This window comes from Cololabis saira, chromosome 10 (assembly GCF_033807715.1).
Source record: "Cololabis saira isolate AMF1-May2022 chromosome 10, fColSai1.1, whole genome shotgun sequence".
Taxonomy (NCBI): domain Eukaryota; kingdom Metazoa; phylum Chordata; class Actinopteri; order Beloniformes; family Belonidae; genus Cololabis; species Cololabis saira.
The window spans coordinates 37057651-37076592 of NC_084596.1; the positions used below are offsets into that span (position 1 = coordinate 37057651).

The following is an 18942-nucleotide window of genomic DNA, read 5'->3' on the forward strand; positions in this document are numbered from 1 at the left end:
GTACGAGACAATACCGTTTATATCGATTTAAGAAAAAATATTTAAATTATTTTTAATTTTTTTTTTTTACGATTTTGATATAGCTTATTTTGTGACAAATTGACTTGAATGTTTTATTTGAGATTTGCACAAATGTTTTGTTATTTGCACAACTGTCAACCTCAGCAGAAAAGTCTGCCTGTTGCTGTCTACATTGTATTAATTGTATTTTAATTTAATTGTTATGCAGGAAAGGGATATTTGTTTTATTTTATTCAAGAAGCATTTTTATTCTATATATGCAGGCAGTTTATTTTTATTTCATTTGTTTTATACATTTTGATATTGTGCAGACCTCTGTTAATAAAAGGTACCTGTGTGACATTTGGCACGAGGCTTTGTATTAAAACTGACTGTTTTTTTTTTAAGGGTTTGCCTCAGAAAAAAATGAAGCTAACAGAGATGCTATGCTATAATGTTTTGGGGGAAACCCCAATTATGGCACAGAAAAAATATCGATATATATCGAGTATCGCCATTTAGCTAGAAAATATCGAGATATGACTTTTGGTCCATATCGCCCAGCCCTAAGGAGAGACCAGGCTAAAGTGTCATCCATGCAGGACAGTGAGTCCCACCCCCTGCATGGTGACCTGACAGAACTGTGGAGCAGCTTCAATGGCAAACGGCTTCACTCTTGATGTCACTTAGACTCCACAACAAACACTCAATATGTGCAATAGTATCACACTGCAAGGTGTAAAAACTTCCAAACACTAGTTTGACACCAGTTTGTGCAATGCTAATTTATTTCATGACTTATCTTTTATAAATTATTCCTTGATCTTATCTCTTATTCTGCCCGTTGTATATGTTGTGGAACCAAGGTTCATGATGCTGTCAAGTCTTATTGTTGTTGTTGAGTCTGTCATGTGAAACCAGGAACAAGCTCTAATAGGGAAAAACTGTTTCTTTTGAATGAGAAAAGACTGTAGGGCATTTCAGTGTTGTTAAAGCAACAATGTCAAGAATACCAACTTAGCCTTTGGATGTTTACCTGATGTCAAGGCATTGAGCTTCCGGTGTGTTTGAGACTTATTTTACCATGCAGTGTGAATAAATAATTTCATCTTGATGCAATCTGAACTGTTTGGATGTGAGGAACAGCGTGAGTGAAGTAAATTCAGAAGTAAATTCAGTTTAAAAAAAACAAGTCAAATACTGTATGTCTGGTTTGGGATGAACACTTGTTAAGTATTCGGAGAAAATTAAACTCTATATTGTCTCTGTTTTTACAGTTGTCTTGTTTTTGATCTATATTCACCTACCTCCTGCAGCTATGATCCTTATCTTTATAACGTTGGACCTTTTCATATTTGCTTGCTTTTCTCTGCTTCAGGGACAACCTTTTACTCTTTCTGATCATTTTTCCCGAAACAATGTCTTCAAATAGCAGTGGCCACTGTGACATTTTCTGCTCCAACTGGCCTTCCCATCTGAAATATCTAAATGCCAAGCCGACACCAGGGCCCCAATTAGAGCACTTTATTCTGTGGGGAAGAGGGATGCAGGTCCAGCTACGGGACACACGATCCTACTTTATTCTCCATGCAGCCCACTACTGTCTTACTGTGATTCATTTTACTTAAGTGATATCTTTAATGGTTTTTCCTGGAGCCAAAGATGGTTCCGTAAGCTATGACCGCATAGTCTGACTGTCTCGCCCCCCTCTGTCTCCAGTTAGAGACTGTGGTGGATATAATCTTTAGTAATGCAATCAGCTGACAAGCACTTGACTGCAGCGCTCTCATTAGGACGTTATTAATTGTTGTTCTTTTTTCTAAGTTGCTTATCAAACCATTAATACTTTCATGTATAGAACACACATGATGTCACCAGGGAGCTTTTTGTCCTGCACTATGTGATAGTTGGAGTTGATCATTGCTTTTTTTGAGGGAGGTTTTGAGACTTTCATCTCACAAAGCAATCGTCAGAGTCATGGATGAGTCATTTTAATTGTACATGGTAGTTTAATTTAAATCGGATACCTCGTTACCATTCAACAGTCCATAAATGGCAATTGTAAGTTGATTTAAAATAATCACTTTGACGGAAGATTAACATGCAAAGGACTATGATTTTTAAGCAATGAATGTTCATAGTTATTAGCTTCAGCAGCTTGAAAGTTTGTCTGTTTCATTATGTTCTCTGATACTGTCCCAATGTGGTATCGTTGAGGACTCAAATGCAGCAAACAAGGATGCAGAAGTAGCAAGCAATAACTTTATTGATAACTTATTGATAAGGCAAATAGACAAACAGACTGACAAGGGAAGAAGAAGTCACAGGTGGCAACAATCAACGAAGACAACGAGGGATGAGACTAACCAAAACCCAAAGAACAGAACATAAAATCATACACAATGAAGTATTTAATAAGATTAGTAGCTTCACTTTTGGTCAGTCTTTTTGATTTATTAATTTTTTTCTCTGTTAATTACCTGATAAATGGAAGCAATGTCTGATTATAAAGCGAGAGTTTGGATGGAAGAATTCACATATCTGGTCTTGTGAGTTTCAAACACATTTATCATCAATCATAACATGCAGTTCAACAGCAACTGAAATATTTAATCTGGTGCCGACCAGCTGGTCATCCGGGCCTGCAGAGGCCCTGCCTAAACCGTCTGTGCTGAGTGGAGTTGCTCAGTCAGAGCTCCCTCTGCAGTGCTGCACACACTCGGGTCAGGAGTGTAAAATGAGCCTGTTCAAATTTGAATAAAGAAATGACTGGAGACTAAAGATTTGCATGCTCAGAATCTGTTTGTTGGTATTTAATAGTTGGCTTGGTTAGCGTCAGCCAGAAAGTGTAGAAACGAGAGAAAAGGAAAAAGAAAAGGCTGTTTCTTTGTGCATTAGGATGTAACAGTCATCTGCTGGGAAAGCATGGGTTCTGATCTTGAGTCAGACTGTATCTGGGTAAGAGATAAATGTGCTTGTTTTTGTTTATGTTAAGCATACCCATGATACATTTTTTTTTAAATGTTACTTTGAAATGTGTTGAAAGAAAATTAAATATAGAATTTGTCTTGCAATTGGATCCCCTCTCTTTTGGAGGTTTGTCTCATTTATCTTGCCAGAAACATCCGTGCACGGCCAGGTTTGCTTATTCCAACATTTCAACTGGAGACAGCATTAACATTTAAATGCGCATTTTAACACACTGATCAGAACAATTTAAAAAACTTTTTTTTTTTTAACTGGTCATCTTTGCATATTTTCATACATTCATTTTTTTTTTACTAAATATATTTCACCCTCTCAGCTGACATACCTGGAACTGCCTCTTTATCAGTCCGAAAGCAAATGGATCCGAATTTCACCATGTCCTCTTTCTTTTAAATCAGGGGTCACCAATCCTGGTCCTCAAGGGCCGGTGTCCTGCATGTTTTAGAGTTTTCTCTGCTCTAACACACCTGATTCCAATTAATCATCGTCATCACCTTGTCATCAAGGTCTGCACAATTCTGTTAACGACACAGTCACTTTTATCACGGTGCAATGAAGCAGCGAAGCATGTAAAACATGCAGGACACCGGCCCTCGAGGACCAGGATTGGTGACCCCTGTTTTAAATGATCTGTGTCAGAACTGTAGCATGTGCAGAGCTCCCAGGCCAGGTTGGGAATGATTGGACCTAAACATGTTACATAGGGCTGGGGATCGATTCAAATATCAATAATTGATTCGATTCCAATTCTTAAGATTCAGAATCGATTATCACGCTTTGATTCGATCCGGTATTGATTTGGGTTACTGTTAATAAAACTGTTTTTTCGGCTGTTTTTTGCATGAATTATATGACTGTCTAGTTATGCAACATATTACTACTAGTATTATATTGAGATTCAACAGCAAATATTGGCAGCTAATGATGCTGTAAGGACCAATCAGCTCCCAGAATGCTGAAAGAACTGCTTTCAGAAACATCATGTGGGTCAGAATTAACAAACAGATCCAGGGCAGCAAATAGAGGACGAAATCGCTTTTATTTTTTCCCCATTTATGAGAATTTGGTTTTTAACATTTATACAAATGTAACCCCAAGACAGTATATAAAGCAAAGAAATATAGACAATGTATACAATTATAACTGAAAACTTTAATGTTTTCATACCTTTAAACATATTTAAAGGCAAAAACATGGCACCAGTTATTCTCGTGTCCAACAAAATATTCCTTTTTTGGGCATAAACAAAAAAGTATCAAAAGTTGTAATGTAATGATGAAAAAAACAACTTTTTTTTTTTTTTTAATCGATCTTTAGAGATATGAATCGATTTTTAGGAATTAATATGAGAATCGATTTAAAATCAGAGAATCGATCTTTTCAACACAGGCCTAATGTTAGTGTTTTTCTAGTCACATTATCCAACTTTGAGAAAACTGGTCAATCCAGCCTCAATCAGACCAACATTGGTCAGTTTTTGTTTAGCGTATTGTAAACATGTGCTTTCAGGAATGGTTCAGTCTGTTTCAACAGCTCAGTTTACTTTTGGTTCTTTTGGGACACCTTTTAGCGAACTGTCAGCTCGGGGTCCTGTATCTTTCAAACAGGAATGACTTCTGTCGGCCTCTCGACCATAAAAGTTTGATTTGATCGGTGCTGCACTGATGACTGTCCCTCTGTGAGGTTCGTCCTCCTCAAATGACACTTTTTCTCTCACTCAGTTGGTTCCCCCGCCCGTCCTCGCTGATGACTCATGGTCTTTTAATCAAAGCTGGATGGCCAGATTAAGAAAGTTACTTTTATTTCCATGTTATTTAAAAATATCTGATTTGTTTAAATTCCTCCACTATACCACATCAGCCTCTGCTGCACCCACTGGACCAGTCAACCTGATCCTGGATCAATGACAGAACATTTAGTAGCCATGCGAGGCTAGGCTTTTACATCAAGACACTTTTATAATTTTTATAATGTTTAAACAAAAAACAAACAGAATAAACAAAACCATGTCATTCAACCACTGACAGTTTGTCAGTGAGGCTGCTGCGGTCACTGAGCAAACTGTAGACAAAGTGAGTAATTTTTGTCTCTGAAGATCCTTTTTGAACCTCATACATGGGCAGTTTATTCAGTTCTTAATCATGTATTTTGCACATTTTTTATTTTTCTGTCCTAGAAACTTTGTCATTGTTGTCCTAGTTTCTTTTTGTTCAGTTCGGTTTCTAGCTTAATGACATTCATAATGTTTTAATAATTCCCCGATGTGCAACAAACTGAATAAAATCCATGCTTATACTAGAAAACAGCTTTTAGAAATCCATCCATCCAAATAATTTAATCCAGCATTTCTGACCACTACACAGATGAGTTTTTGTGCTGTAACTAAATTGATCTAGTAAGTTTTTGTTTTGTTTTCAACTTTGTTTGTAGTTTACCAGCGGAAGAATGCCGTGTATGTTTGTGTGTGTCGGCACGAGTGCAGCTTTAAGCGTCTGTATAGGCCTCCATCCGTCCCGCTCTATATCCATCCTTAGTCCGTTCTGCCTCCCCTGCGTCCTTTTGAAATCTCTCCTTGCTTTCAGTGATTGTGGATGAGGACCGGGGGGGGGGTGGAGAAGGAGGGGAGTAGGTGGTAGGAAGGGGGTGCAGATGGTCTGGTCAGAAAGAAAAAGAGAGAGAAGGAGGTAGAGTGAGAGGCGGAGAGTGATTGGTGAGCAGCGGGCTTCTTTGGCAGGATCGGCCGGTGGGAGGGCCCATTGTGATGCAACGTTGCATAAATAATGCCACGGGGCTTCTGAATGCACCGTTGCCATGGGGACCTTTGTGCCTCAGTGAACATCAAGTAAGTGTGTGTGTGTGTGTGTGTGTGTGTGTGTGTGTGTGTGTGTGTGTGTGTGTGTGTGTAGTCCATGGGCCCTGAGGAAGGAGAAAGAAAGAGACACAGACATAGAGACAAAAAGGGGGGAGGGAGGTGAGGCTGCAGTCAGCTCAAGTGACACTTGTGGTCTCTCTGTCTCTCACTCTCTATGTCTCTCTTTCTGTCTCTCTGTTGCTTGCTTTGTCCTGACCCAGGACAGACGAGTGTTTGGACAAGAACGAGGGAGCATTTGCTGTTGGGTTTTGACCAGAGGAGAGCAAAGAAAAGTGGAATACCGTATGAATTTTTTTATTTTTTTTTGTGAAGTATGGTCCACGTGAAGGTACATGTCCTACCAGCTTTTATTTCTCTCTTTGGATTTATTACTGTTTCTGTTTACTTACTTGTTTGTTTATTTTGGCCTTGCCGGCACTTTCTTTTCGTCGAATGAATTCCATCATAGTCTCGGCTCTCTTTCTGCAGTAACAGGTGTCTGCCTGTCAGCTCTGAATCGGAGGGAGCAGAGATCGGAGGGGCAGGGGGTAAGAAGGGGGGGGCAAATCGCTTTTGTTCTTCTGTTTTTAAGAGGGCTTACATCTGAATTCTCACGGCTCAGCATGAAGATAGCTAGTGAGCCTCTCAGTCTTTCCATATTTACTTTCAGATCAACAAAATAGACAAAATATAGAGGGAAAAAAATGGCATCCTTCATCTGCTTCAGGGATCCTACTTCAAAGTAGGTTTTCTTTTTTTCTTGGTCTTTACATCAGCTGATTATGGAGTTGAGGTAGATTTAGCTGCTTCAAAAGTCATGTCTGATGGGGAAAAGCGTGCTATTTATTCCATGCATGCAACTGTGTTTGAGATGTAAGAATAAAAAGTAACTTTCAAGTGTCTCTGTGAGCAAATTCGGATATCACTTATTATCATCTCAGTTTAGTGAAAACAATTCCCTCTGCACAAGTTTTGACTAATTCAGTAGCTGCATTTTCATTTTCAATGCAGCATAGACACGTCCATGTAAAGGAAGGAGAGTCTACACGTTGCTCTCATATTGTGCACACACTTTGCATGTTAAAATCAATGATCTGCTCCACAACTCCAGGCTACTGGAATCAGACGTTACCTCTAATCCTTTACTTCACACTACATGTGACATTTTGCACTTGTGCAAAGCACTTATCTCTGTTCCAAAGTTTGAAAAAAGAAATCTGTCTTTTGTCAAGAGAGTCTATATTTCCCTTGTTTGTCATATTAACCGTGGTGCATCCTCACATATGCAGGACAGAATGCAAGCACATGTTTTCATGTGTCTGTGTGAAGCCGATGTGTTCAGGCACATGCACACATGCATGGCAGACTTCTACACGCCTGCATGAGCACCAACATATATGCACAGTTAAAAGTGATGAGGGCAAGATGGTGCGTAATTACAGTGAAACTTGCAATTTAATTTGTGAACTTATTGCATTAATGAGTCATTATAATTAAATTATATTAATATGGCGGGAAGCCCGGAGTTGCCTCAGGCAGTAGCAACATTTAAGCTTCCTGGACTAGCGCTCTATTTGTAGTCCTAGCCAGACAAAAAAAAAAAAAAAGGTGGTGTAAGCACTGCATGTAAACAGAAGCATAGATCCTTCATTTTTATTTCTTGAGCAGCATTTTTCTATTTTATTTGATTGTTTTTGACATTGGCTTTACCAAGAACCTTTTTACACACAATGATTCTGTCATCTGGATGCTTTTACCTTACAACCGCCAAAACAGTGAGACTTAACTACCACATAAATGAACATCAACTGTCCAAGTTGAAGAGTCAGGTATTTACTCTTGTGTAAAATTAAAAAAGCAGTATTTATGAGCTCATGCAGATATATTGATCATGCAGACATGGGGGTTTGTCCTGCTGCCCGAGGGCTCAAAGCATACGACAGAATTTTACAATTATTTTCCATCAACCCCAGAGTTGGATGGGAGGATAACATTCAATCCACTTGCCTCTCTAACAAAGTCCCTCTTATCAAGCTCTGGGGTTTATGGCAAATAAGATCATTCCCAAAATGTTCAAGCTTTGTGGTGTAAATATGGCGTTTGCAATCAGTCATAGTCATAGTGCATTTGCCAAAACATAGCTCCCTATATCTCCATGTATCTTCTTTAACACAGTGTTGTCATTTTACGCAGTTATTTCTGCACAAGGTAAATCAGCAAGTCACATGTGATGAAGATCGTTTTGGAGTTTTTTTTTTTTTTATCACTGTAGCAACTGTGTGGGTGTAGCAAACCACTCCCCGTGACTATGCTAAGCTAGTGGGGGTTATTGGACGTGCGATGAGGAGAAGAATGGTGGTATCTCTTATCAAACCGTGGGATTGACAGCATATGATAATATGTAATATTAGTAATATTTTATGTACTTTATGGACCCCAGGAAGATTAGTGGTTGCCAAGGCGGCAGCTAATGGGGATCCATCCAATAAACAATTAACAACAATATGAGCAAATTCACAAACTGTTGGTCTTTCCCTTTAAAGGGCCACACATGCTCAGCAGATGGCTCCAGCCTTGGCTTTAATGCACTAACGTTTCTTGACTTCCTGAATCCTTTCAAAGTAAAAGAGGTTTTTTAACTTTTTAACCAACCCCGGCGGCCTCATCTGTCACCGATTAATTTGCTGATTGCAGAATAATCCAGAACAGGATATATTCTTCATAACCCGTCTTCTTTTTCTGTTTTCTCATCTGTTTCTTACTATTTTGTTGATGTATAATTAAACATTTGTCAAATCTGCAGTGAGTTTAGTCTCTGTTGCATTTTAGAAAGTTTCCCAACTTTTCTGGAAATGTTTTATGCATAGCCTTTATAACATATGGCTCCTCATGTCAACCTTTTCATGACTTTCTTTGTTGTTAGGTGAACTCAGATCTCCTTCACAGTCCTTCATCTTTATTCAGATACTATCTTACAAAGAATAATTGAATGCATTTTCAGTTTGGTGCAATGTATTGTAATCACGTCACCTTTCATTTTTTATTTTGTAAACCACAAGAACTACTATGAAAACCATAGTAGAAATGAAATGAACCATACCTTTTGAAAGCAAGCAGTGTTCTAAAAAAAAAAAAAAAGCACAGCCAATTTTCCCTTTGATTTAAATTACTCCACAAGCCAATTTCGTTTTTAAATCGGCACAAAAATAGTCAATTATGTTCACTCAGCTAAAGTGATCTTCAGCGACAGGTGCAAATAGTACAGTATAATCATATGTTTGTCTGTATTTGCATCCCTTAATTAGTGGTTATTCATCACACGTAAATTAAGCATTAAAACAATGTGTTTCCTGCAAGCACAGCTCAAGGAAACAGATTTTTGTCAAAGGACACATGGATGTGATTTAAAAGAACCATTGTTTCCTGTTTTTGGAAATTTACCTCGTAGATTTCTCCATAATTTGCAAATCAAATGATACATGCAGCACTAACGGCTGTTATCCTACTATGATGAGCTGCAGGTTGGACACCACTCCAGTCTTTTTGTTCTGAGCCAGACACGAAACCTAATTATTTCCATTGTGTTTCTTGGCTGTTTTTGTTCAGCTGAAACTTGACTGAAGCTCTTTTGAATTACACCACGTTGTCACCATCTTATCTGGGGAACTCATTAAATGGGAATCTAAAAGAATCAGGTCAATCTTCTTTCACACAAAAGTCCTTGACTTTTATCATCCCAGTTAAATATTATTTTAGTTTCATCATTGTCACGAAAGTGGAGGATCGGACCTGGATGCAGGAGACCAGGAGGGAGGACTTCCAAAAACGTATTTTATTTGATAAAAATCAAAAGCGCTGCTGAGCAGGATACAACTAAACCTGAGCTTAAACATAACCAAAACTACAAAAACCTGACATGGCACATGGAGGGAGGAAACCGTACGGACCAGCAGGGAACAAAAGACAAGACCAGATATACAAAGAAGGCTTGATGAGACACAGACTGCGTTTACATGCAGTCAATAACCCTTTTAAAACCTGAATATTAGCAATAACCTGGTTTTGCACGGCCATGTAAACACCAATAACCCCTTTGAATAACCCGAATTTGCTCATATTCAGGTTTTTTAAAAACCCGAATATGACCCCTGGGTTACTCCTTTTAAACCCGAATATTTGGTCATGTAAACGCCTAACGGGATATCCCCATCAAACGGAACAGGAATTTGTTTTCTGCAAATGCTCTGTTCGCAAGGAATCCTGGTCTTTTGAGTCCAGGACGTTCTTATAAACACGGAGAAACGCAAGAACACGCCACACTTTTGGAGTGAGGAGGAGATTAATCACTTCATAAATGTAATGAAGGATATGAACATTTTGGCATTTGTAGACTGTAGAAAGTACCGGGATAGCGAGATTTACAAGAAAGTGAGCGAAAAGTTGCGCGAAGCAGCATTTGTTTTGAATTTGGATACAGGAAGAAGAAGCGGAAATGACGGGAATTGGGTCATGATGTTCTCCACACGTCGCTGGTTTGATCCAGATATCCCGAATGATTAATTACCATTTAAACGGAATATTCCCAATGTCTCAGTAACCGGAATATTAGCAATAACCCGAATTTTGACTGCATGTAAACGTAGTCACAGGTGCAGACCATCAGGGCAAATGGGAAAAGGGGGAGTAAAGACGTAACTGAAACACAAAGACACAGGTTTCAAAATAAAACAGGAACTAAAAACCAAAATCATGACATTCATATCAAATTAACTTTCTTCTTTACCAGTTATTCACATTTCTTACTTTCTCAATTTTGTTTGTGGTAGAAACATAAAACACACTGGCCAACAATCAGTCACCTTGTAGAAGTGTTGTGTTTTTTTGTTTTTTTTAATCAAATCTGTCACGATCAATAAAATACCTGGAAGTCACAAGTCCCTCCAAATATCCACGTGTCCCACGGTCGTCCCAGTGTCAGAACAACCATTGTGTTGTTTGTGGCTGCTTGGGTTTGGTTTAGCAGTTTTGCAACACGTCCGTATCCCGGTGACTATCTGGCAGACTCAAACCAGCAGACACAGCGACGTCTGGCCTGTTTTCCCACCCCAGCCGGCAAAGCCTATTTCACAACACCTCCAAATGGGTCAGAGGCAACTGAGGCAGAAATAATGTGCGGGATGACTGTAAATGTGACGGTAAAGAAATTGACAGCCTGTTTTGACACATTCTCTCTTCCCTCTCTCCAGGAGTTGCAGTTTGAACGTCTGACCAGGGAGCTGGAAGCCGAACGACAGATTGTTGCCAGTCAGCTGGAGAGATGCAAGCTCGGCTCTGAGACTGGAAGCATGACTAGCATCAGGTGTGTTTGTGTGTGTGTTTGTAACACCTGTCAAAACCTCTTCTGTACATGTTACCTGTGTCTGTCAGCTGTGCTCTTGCAGGTGACCGACTTTTCGGCTGGTCACTTTAGGGTTAGACTCCTTGACGCGTGCAGGAAATCACAGTTCAAAATCGGACTGATTTGTGCTTTTGAGCTCATCAAGCAGTGTTTCTACATTCGTGTAAGTAAGGCATCAAATCTGGTTCAGTCTCATGTAGCCACACACTCCTGCAACATTTATTGCTTTTGTCTGCTTTGGCACAGTTGTAATGTGCTCCATCGCTTCAAGTGTCAGTGTTTAAAACTGTATTTGCCTGGTGACAGTTACTGATATTTGGAGGGTGGATAAACTCCTTGTGCCTGTCACTGTTAAACATTATATACATTCTGCAGACCGTGAGTTGTACTCAGCATCTTTTAACAACGTCCACACTAGCACATCGGCAGCATTTAATTCAGTCCCGCAGATTGCCTTGATCTCCCCTGTATTAATGTCCTGCCGGCGCCTCATTGTATATCGTCAATCACTTCACAAAAAAGCTCCAACTCAGGAGGGCTTTTTAAATTAAATACACTTCTGCTGATAGCAGGACAAAAGGAACGACTCCAAACAAGGGTTCATGCAAAAATGTTAATGGATCAAAACTATATGTTTTAAGCGATTTTATCAAATCTCGTTAAATAATTACTTAAAAAGTACAGAAAGATGTTTCAGGCAGAGGCAGAGCTGCGTAGGAAGTGATATTATTGTTATTTGATGGTCATAAATTAGTACCTACTGTCAAAAAACCTTCAAGAAACATAAAAATGAGCTGAAAGTCACGTAAAACATAAAACTAGTGCTAGTTTTGCTTTGTGTTTCTGGCTTGCCAACGAATGTCCTCATCATGCTGCCAGGTTATATTTTGACTAAACTTTTGACTAGTTTTGGCTAGTTCCCGCCTATGATGGATGGTCGCCGCAGCATAGCCGCACAGTCCACACACTGATTTAATGAGATGAGTTGGTTTTCCTGACAGAGCAGGGGAAACAAGCAGACCTCACACTCAGAAAAACCCCAGCCTGGAGTCAAACCGGCAGCCTTCACACCATTATACTTTTCAACTTTGTTGTTCAAGAGATAGCAGCCAGCATAGGCTTTGTTTATTTGTTTGCAGGTTTTGATGCTTGGAACCAGATTAAATTGTAAACGGCAAGCTGTAAAACCAGAGGCTTACAGCAGAAAGATAGCAAATGCTATCAAAGCAAGTTGAATTTTAGAGGGTTACTTTCCAATCAGATAAGTCAGGTAGATGCCAGGTAACATACAGAGCACAGTAACTACAGCGACCAGAGCTCAGACATTTGGACCTTCGGCTACATAGAGACAGCCTGAACTTGCACGGAGTTCATGTAAAAAAAAAACCCAACAATTTATGTGTCTGGGGTACATTTAATACCGATTCCAGGTATTCTAAAAGGGTGAAGTTTATTTTATGCTGTTTCCCAAAACAGAGCTAAATAACGAGTTTGGATTGAGCTGCTAACTTATTTTTTTCCAAATTTCAAATTTATTTGCTAATCAAAGCTTACCTGGTGATGATTCTCTGATTACTTCAAGTGAAAACATTATATGGTTATTATGGTTTATTATATATATACACACACACATGTAATAAACCATATTTATTATGAACATGTGAAATTGTACCTTTCTGAAATACTCTCTTAATCATACAATTCTTCTGGCCATACAGACTAGTTGTCTAGATTTGTGGCCAGAGAACTTCACCGATATGAAACTTATAGCATCTGTCTAACATTGTGACGACTGTTCAACAAACTCATTTAACTTCAGTGTGAATTATGTTCAACAATTACCAACATAATATAAGCACATGCAGTAGCTGTTATCGTTGTTGCCACTCAAATTAAATATGGTATGTAGACTAGCAATGAGGAAGTGACAAGGTCAGAGAGGGATTTCATTTAGTCAAGTACAGCTAAATCATCTGCAGGGAAAGCATGATAAAAGCATGGGGTCGCCAGTAGGAGCGCTGTCCAAACCTCACTGGGAGACATGGATCTAAAACTTGAAACAAAGCAAATGCCAAATTGGCATCTGATTTTCAGGAAGACTGTGTAAAACTGATCAAAATCAACGGTGGTCATGTTGGTCAGTGATAATATTGAAGTGACAAATAAATATCCTGCAATACAAGTTCTAATTTAAACCATTCAAACCCAGAGGAAAAGAGATATGTCTTTCAAAATGGTGCTGAAAGCATTATTAGTTTGACTGAATTTTACATTTTGATGAGACGGAGAACGGATCCTGCTTTAGCCCTTAACAACTGAAATTCATGCTGAGAAAATCAAATGATGAAACGATTTGCATCTGTATCACTTTTTCTGAAAATTGCACACTATGTGAAGGACCTGTCATATTATTTCCTGCTGATTGAGTTTGAGTCTGAGTCCCATCTCAGCTCTGAGCCCCAAAGAAAACACACTACACATTTCATACAAGCCCCGATGTGAAAACAGCACTCCTCAATAGTGCTAATACACTTAGCTGGCTTCTCAGGACAGTGTAACGTGATTAAAGCCCCCGTCTGCCATCTCTCTCTCACCCCCTCTCCCACACAAGCAGGTGCACAATCCATCACCTTTCCTCTTCTTTGATTTTGCTGAGCGAGCGGGGATTCTGTCTGCCTCAAACTAATTACTCATTTGCCTCCATTGTTGTAGTCATTTCAATTTGAGGTGTGGACCAACAAAGACCAACAAAGAGCAGGTAGATGGTTTAAAATTGATTCATTCAGCTGTCTAATTAACTGGCGCATGTATTTAGCTCTTCAATGCTGCCAAAGCGCTGCACTGAAGATTTAAAACAGCAGCAACATGGGATGGAAGAGGCTTAGAGTGCAAAAAAATCACAAAAAAAACTCCTCCATCTTCCATTTCATCATCCAGCTGCACACAGATGGAGCAAATGCTGCCGTCTTTCTAACTCGATTGGATGAGTTTATTATTTAGTGAGTGGTAGAGCGTCCTGTGGATTGCACTGTGCCTCCTATTGCTTTTTATTGGCCATCCACTTTGTTTGACTGTAAGGTAATTACAAAAAAGGACAAATGGTTTGGCAAACAAACCAGTCCACCAAGGCAATATGCTTGAGGTTTGTAGTACTTAAAGTGCTTAGGATTTATTGTTAAATGACCTCTGAGATATTCTGATTGCTACCACTCTGAGTAGTTTTATTCATCATGTTGTGTCCTGAAGAACAGAGGGGCTGATAACTAATACCGTAGGTTTCAATGTGACATTTTGATCATAAATGGCTCAAATTCACATATACATTTTAATAATTTTATTTCAAACTGCTCGTCGCTTCTTTTCCACTTAATGAAATATTAAAACATACACTGCATAGTTCAATATGTCCGCATGCTTAACACTGCTCCAACTGCCTAAATAAACCTAAGTGTGATTTGAAGCAAGAAAACATGTTTTTAATGGTGCAAGTACTCAGTAAACTGAGCTGCTCAGGCGTAAACCCTGAGCGCACTGGCCTGCAGGAACAGAAGATAAAAGATGTTGGGTCCCTTCAAACCTATCATTCAGAGAGATTTCTTTATATGTGCAAAGGGCCACAACACTTATTTTAAATTAGGGATATTAGCGTTGGAAATGACTTGTTATTAGTCAACATGAAGACTTTTTTTCTGCTTGTGATGTTGCCTGGATACACTCTCTTTTTCTTTGGCAATTAGGCCTTGAATCCTTGAATTTCCCTTAGGATCAATAAAGTATCTATCCATGCATTGACTTCACCTGCATGTTGCTGTGACACCTGCTGAACTAGTTTCCCTGATGACGGTGGAAGCGACGGCTGGTCCAGCTCAGTTACAGCGTGATGTGTGTGTATGTCTTGCTGCTGCACACTTCCCCATTCTTTTGTTAAAATCTGCATTCGGTAGAGTTATTAAGTATCTTCTCCCTGCTGCTCCCCCCACAAACATGCCTCTTGACTAATTCATTGTTGACCTTTTATAAGAGAAGTTCCCCAGGAAAAACGAGATGCAGACATGCAAGAGAGAAAAAGCTTTGGTGATGGATTTCTGCTTTACACATGAATTAAACCATACTTTCAATTTATAACATAGAGTTTAACTTAAAATCCAGTTACGGTAATCAGTAATAACGTCAAGATGTATGAGCCTACCTGAGCTTTTTTAACGCTCGATAAATGTCCAATAACCAAAACTATTATTGTTTGTTTTTGAAAAAGTAGCTCTTGTGTCCACACCCATATACTCCACAACTGAGGCCCAGTTAAGATTTGATATGATATGATATGATATGATATGTACAAAACAATTGCTTTGTGGCACCATCGCTGCTATGGACAAAGAAAATAAAGTGACACAATAGAAGGTGGCATATTTAGCAGCGTTCAGTATCACTTTTCATATTTCAAAAGTAAGAAAAACAATTAAAAAATGGTAGAAAAGGAGAAGAAAAAGAAACAAATGACACTGCTATTGATATTACCTGAAGAGCTTTAGAAGAAAGAAGAAACATGGGAAATGATGCAAAGCCACATGTCGAACTGGAGCTGTTTATTTAGAAATGGACCGAGGGAGGAAATGAGTAATGCAGGCTACCTGAGAGGCGATTTGAATGAAATGGCAAAAGAAACATAGCTTTTGTCTGTGAGTGTCTCTTGTTTCATTCTTTACAGACATCCCTCCATACCTTTGTCTCTCACTGGCTGCAGCTCATATGTCTCCGACAGCTCTGGATGTTTTACAAACAAGACATCTATCTGCTGCTAGAGCTGGCTCAGCCATGTGTCGCTGATCGCCCATGAGCAGTTCACATACTGTATGACGATTGCATGTTAACAAAGCGCTGACTGCTTGCCAATTTGCCTGCAATCAAGGGATTTTTGCTTGGGAGGACGCAGCCACAAATCAGCTCCCGTTGTGTTTGGGAAGATCAGGACTTTCTCTTCAGCCGTGCTCTTATTTCAGGTCGATATCAACCATCACAGGTCACAGTGTCTGGACCAGTAGATGCTTTACCACTGCAGGAAACACAGACACGTGGGTGTGTGTCTGTGTGTTTATCAGCCTAACTTTTCGCATCCAAAACCTGGGATTAAACTTCAATGTTTGAAATCTCAGTTTTTTGGTTTTAGTTTTACTTAAATCATATCCTTCTCAATTTTTCATTATACTGGCCAAAACTTCTTCAGATACTTTTTCATTTGGTATATGATGCCATCAGTAATATTCTAATGCTTTAGTGTCTTTATGTCATGAGATAACTTGACCGTTTTGTTATTGTTGGTTTCCTTTGATATTCTGTTGGAATGATGTTCCAACAGATGTGATATTCATGACTGAGACGGGTCTTCTCCATAACTAACTGGTACATTTGAAAGAAGCCGTGACGTGTTTGAGAGCTGTTCATTTCAGACCTTTGCTTTAAATGCAAAGTTTGATTTTCCATCATTCATGCAATTTAGGATTGTTCTTCATTCATTTCTTCTGCGTTCGGGTTGCGGGTACGCAGCTATTACAACAAGTGGGACTCCTAATGCAGATTTAAGTTGAGCTCCAGCTGGTTTCTGTTGTGTTTTTGACGTCTAGTTTTATTTCTGTCCATCAAGAACACATTTCAAGTTGTCTTTCTCATGCACACCCAGCAGCAGATTACTCAGAGTTCAGATTTGTAGGAACTTTTATTGCTTTTATGAAGTTGAAGCCAGATTTAGATCTGACAAAGTTTTTTGTTGATATTTAAACCACCTCCAGAGTTATTTTTCTGACTCTTCTCATTCAGTTACATGTGTGCGTTTACTGGAAACTTGAAAGACAGCAGAGGGTAAGCACTCAGTCCAGGATAGTCTCTGTTGTATTCTCTGTATCTGCACCTCCCTCAGCATACACCTGCTCTCTGGCTACACTTCTTTAATCGTTTAAGTGGACCTCTGTGTATGGACGCACGTCCCCGGCGGCTGCAGATATCTGTTCTTCAGAGGCATTGCAATGGATAGCCACCTTTGAGGCCGGGCTACTTGTCTGGCTCTTTTGGCTATGCCCATTTGCTGTATTTGTCTGGTAATCGGATTTGCGGCTGCTCGCCTGTCTGGCTGCTGAGTGGTGAGCGTGTGTATTTGTCCGCGTGCATGTATAAGCATTGGCCGTAAGCGCGGTGCCCAGGGATATCCACCACCACTTGTCTGGCGGGAAAAAAAGTAGCCGTCTAGTGAGCTCAGCAAGGGCCTATTACCCAGAAGCTGTCAGGACTCTCGGCTGCCAGCTTCCAGTTACAGATCTGCGACTCTGCCTTCAGTCCGGATACACGTACGGGGATTTCAGGACACTGACAGCTTTGTTGTTTTACATTTGTCCTTTTATTAGAAATGATCCTGCTAGACCTGAACATGGGCTCCTATGTCATGAACAGTTTTGATTATCAAATAATCAATATAAGGCTTCTAACAAATATCTTTAACACTTCATGAGTGAAATATTTTTGTTGCTCAGCAAAAACTGGTTATTTTATTACAACATCCAGTCTTTTTTTTTTTTCGACAAAAAACATTTTCTTATTTTATGAACATTTCAACTTTGGCATTTGGAAGAATTTTAAAAGAGCTGTTTATTTGTTTATTTGTTTATTTAAAAAGGATCCCCATTAGTCTTCACCATGGGAAGACTATTCTTCCTGGGGTCCACAAATAGACATACAAAAGATTATTAATACAATAATACAACTCAAAAAGGGTGAAAAACATTCACTAGAATTCCTGAAATAATAAATTGAAACAAAAATAAAAGATTAAGTAACCAACTATCCACATCTTAAGTAACAATATTTGTTACTATGATCAGATCTGTATCCACTTTTGAGCAAAATATGTTGCAACGACTTTATAATTTATAATATATAATATACCCATACCTCTATTTATAGTAGTATAAATATACTACATATCATAATATACTCAGACATTATAATATACTCATACTACTATACTATATATACACTCATAGCCTACATTGATTTAGAATATATTTACTATTTAATGTATAATATAATTACAAAAATGTTGAATGTTGGACCTTTTTACTGCAGAAAAACATTGAGTTTGTTCAAAAACAACAAAACTGCAGAGATTTGAACCATCGAGGAAAATCACTGCAACATGAACATCAAAGGGAGGAAAAAATAGCATCAGAGGGAATGCAGCGCTGCTGTTACACTGAGCTTTCTGCACATGTGATGGTTAGATGAGTGGCTGCATGGCATTCAAGCATAGCTTGGTTCAGTGCGAGCTCTGCAGATGAGGACGGGTTTGGCTTCTCACAGTAACGCCAACTCGTTGTCACGGCAGTCCTACTACATCACACTGGGCATTAGAGACACGTGTTGTAATGTTCAGGTAGTTGTTACACACAAGTTAATGTATTAAGCTGAGTTAAGGTCCTTCTTTTGTTCTGTGTGCGCTTGAACAACAGCTGAGCTCTGGACCGTTGCGTACACTCGATGGCTGTGAACTTGATTTCTGAAGCATTAAGGAGATGTTGAAGACAGATAATCAGAACGCAAAAGAGGGACAAAGAAATGAACAGGGTGACTCAGTAAGAGACAAGAGGAAAAATGCAGAAGTGTTGGGACTTTTCTGCAGGGTTGGACTTCTGTTTCGTATTTACAGATTTGTAATGTT

The 18942-nt window shown here is 39.1% G+C and overlaps 1 protein-coding gene across 12 annotated transcripts in view; it reads left to right on the forward strand.

Moving 5' to 3' along the window:
• ctnnd2b (catenin (cadherin-associated protein), delta 2b) overlaps positions 1-18942 on the forward strand; it is a 219618-nt gene that overhangs the window by 73874 nt on the left and 126802 nt on the right. For 10 of the 12 annotated variants that reach the window (XM_061732810.1, XM_061732812.1, XM_061732813.1 and 7 more), the window contains exon 3: positions 11086-11198. In XM_061732810.1, the coding sequence (XP_061588794.1) occupies positions 11086-11198 (113 nt within the window). Of the gene's footprint in view, positions 1-6077; positions 6189-6510; positions 6582-11085; positions 11199-18942 lie in introns of those variants that run through there. The other 2 variants (XM_061732818.1, XM_061732819.1) reach the window with 2 other exon arrangements.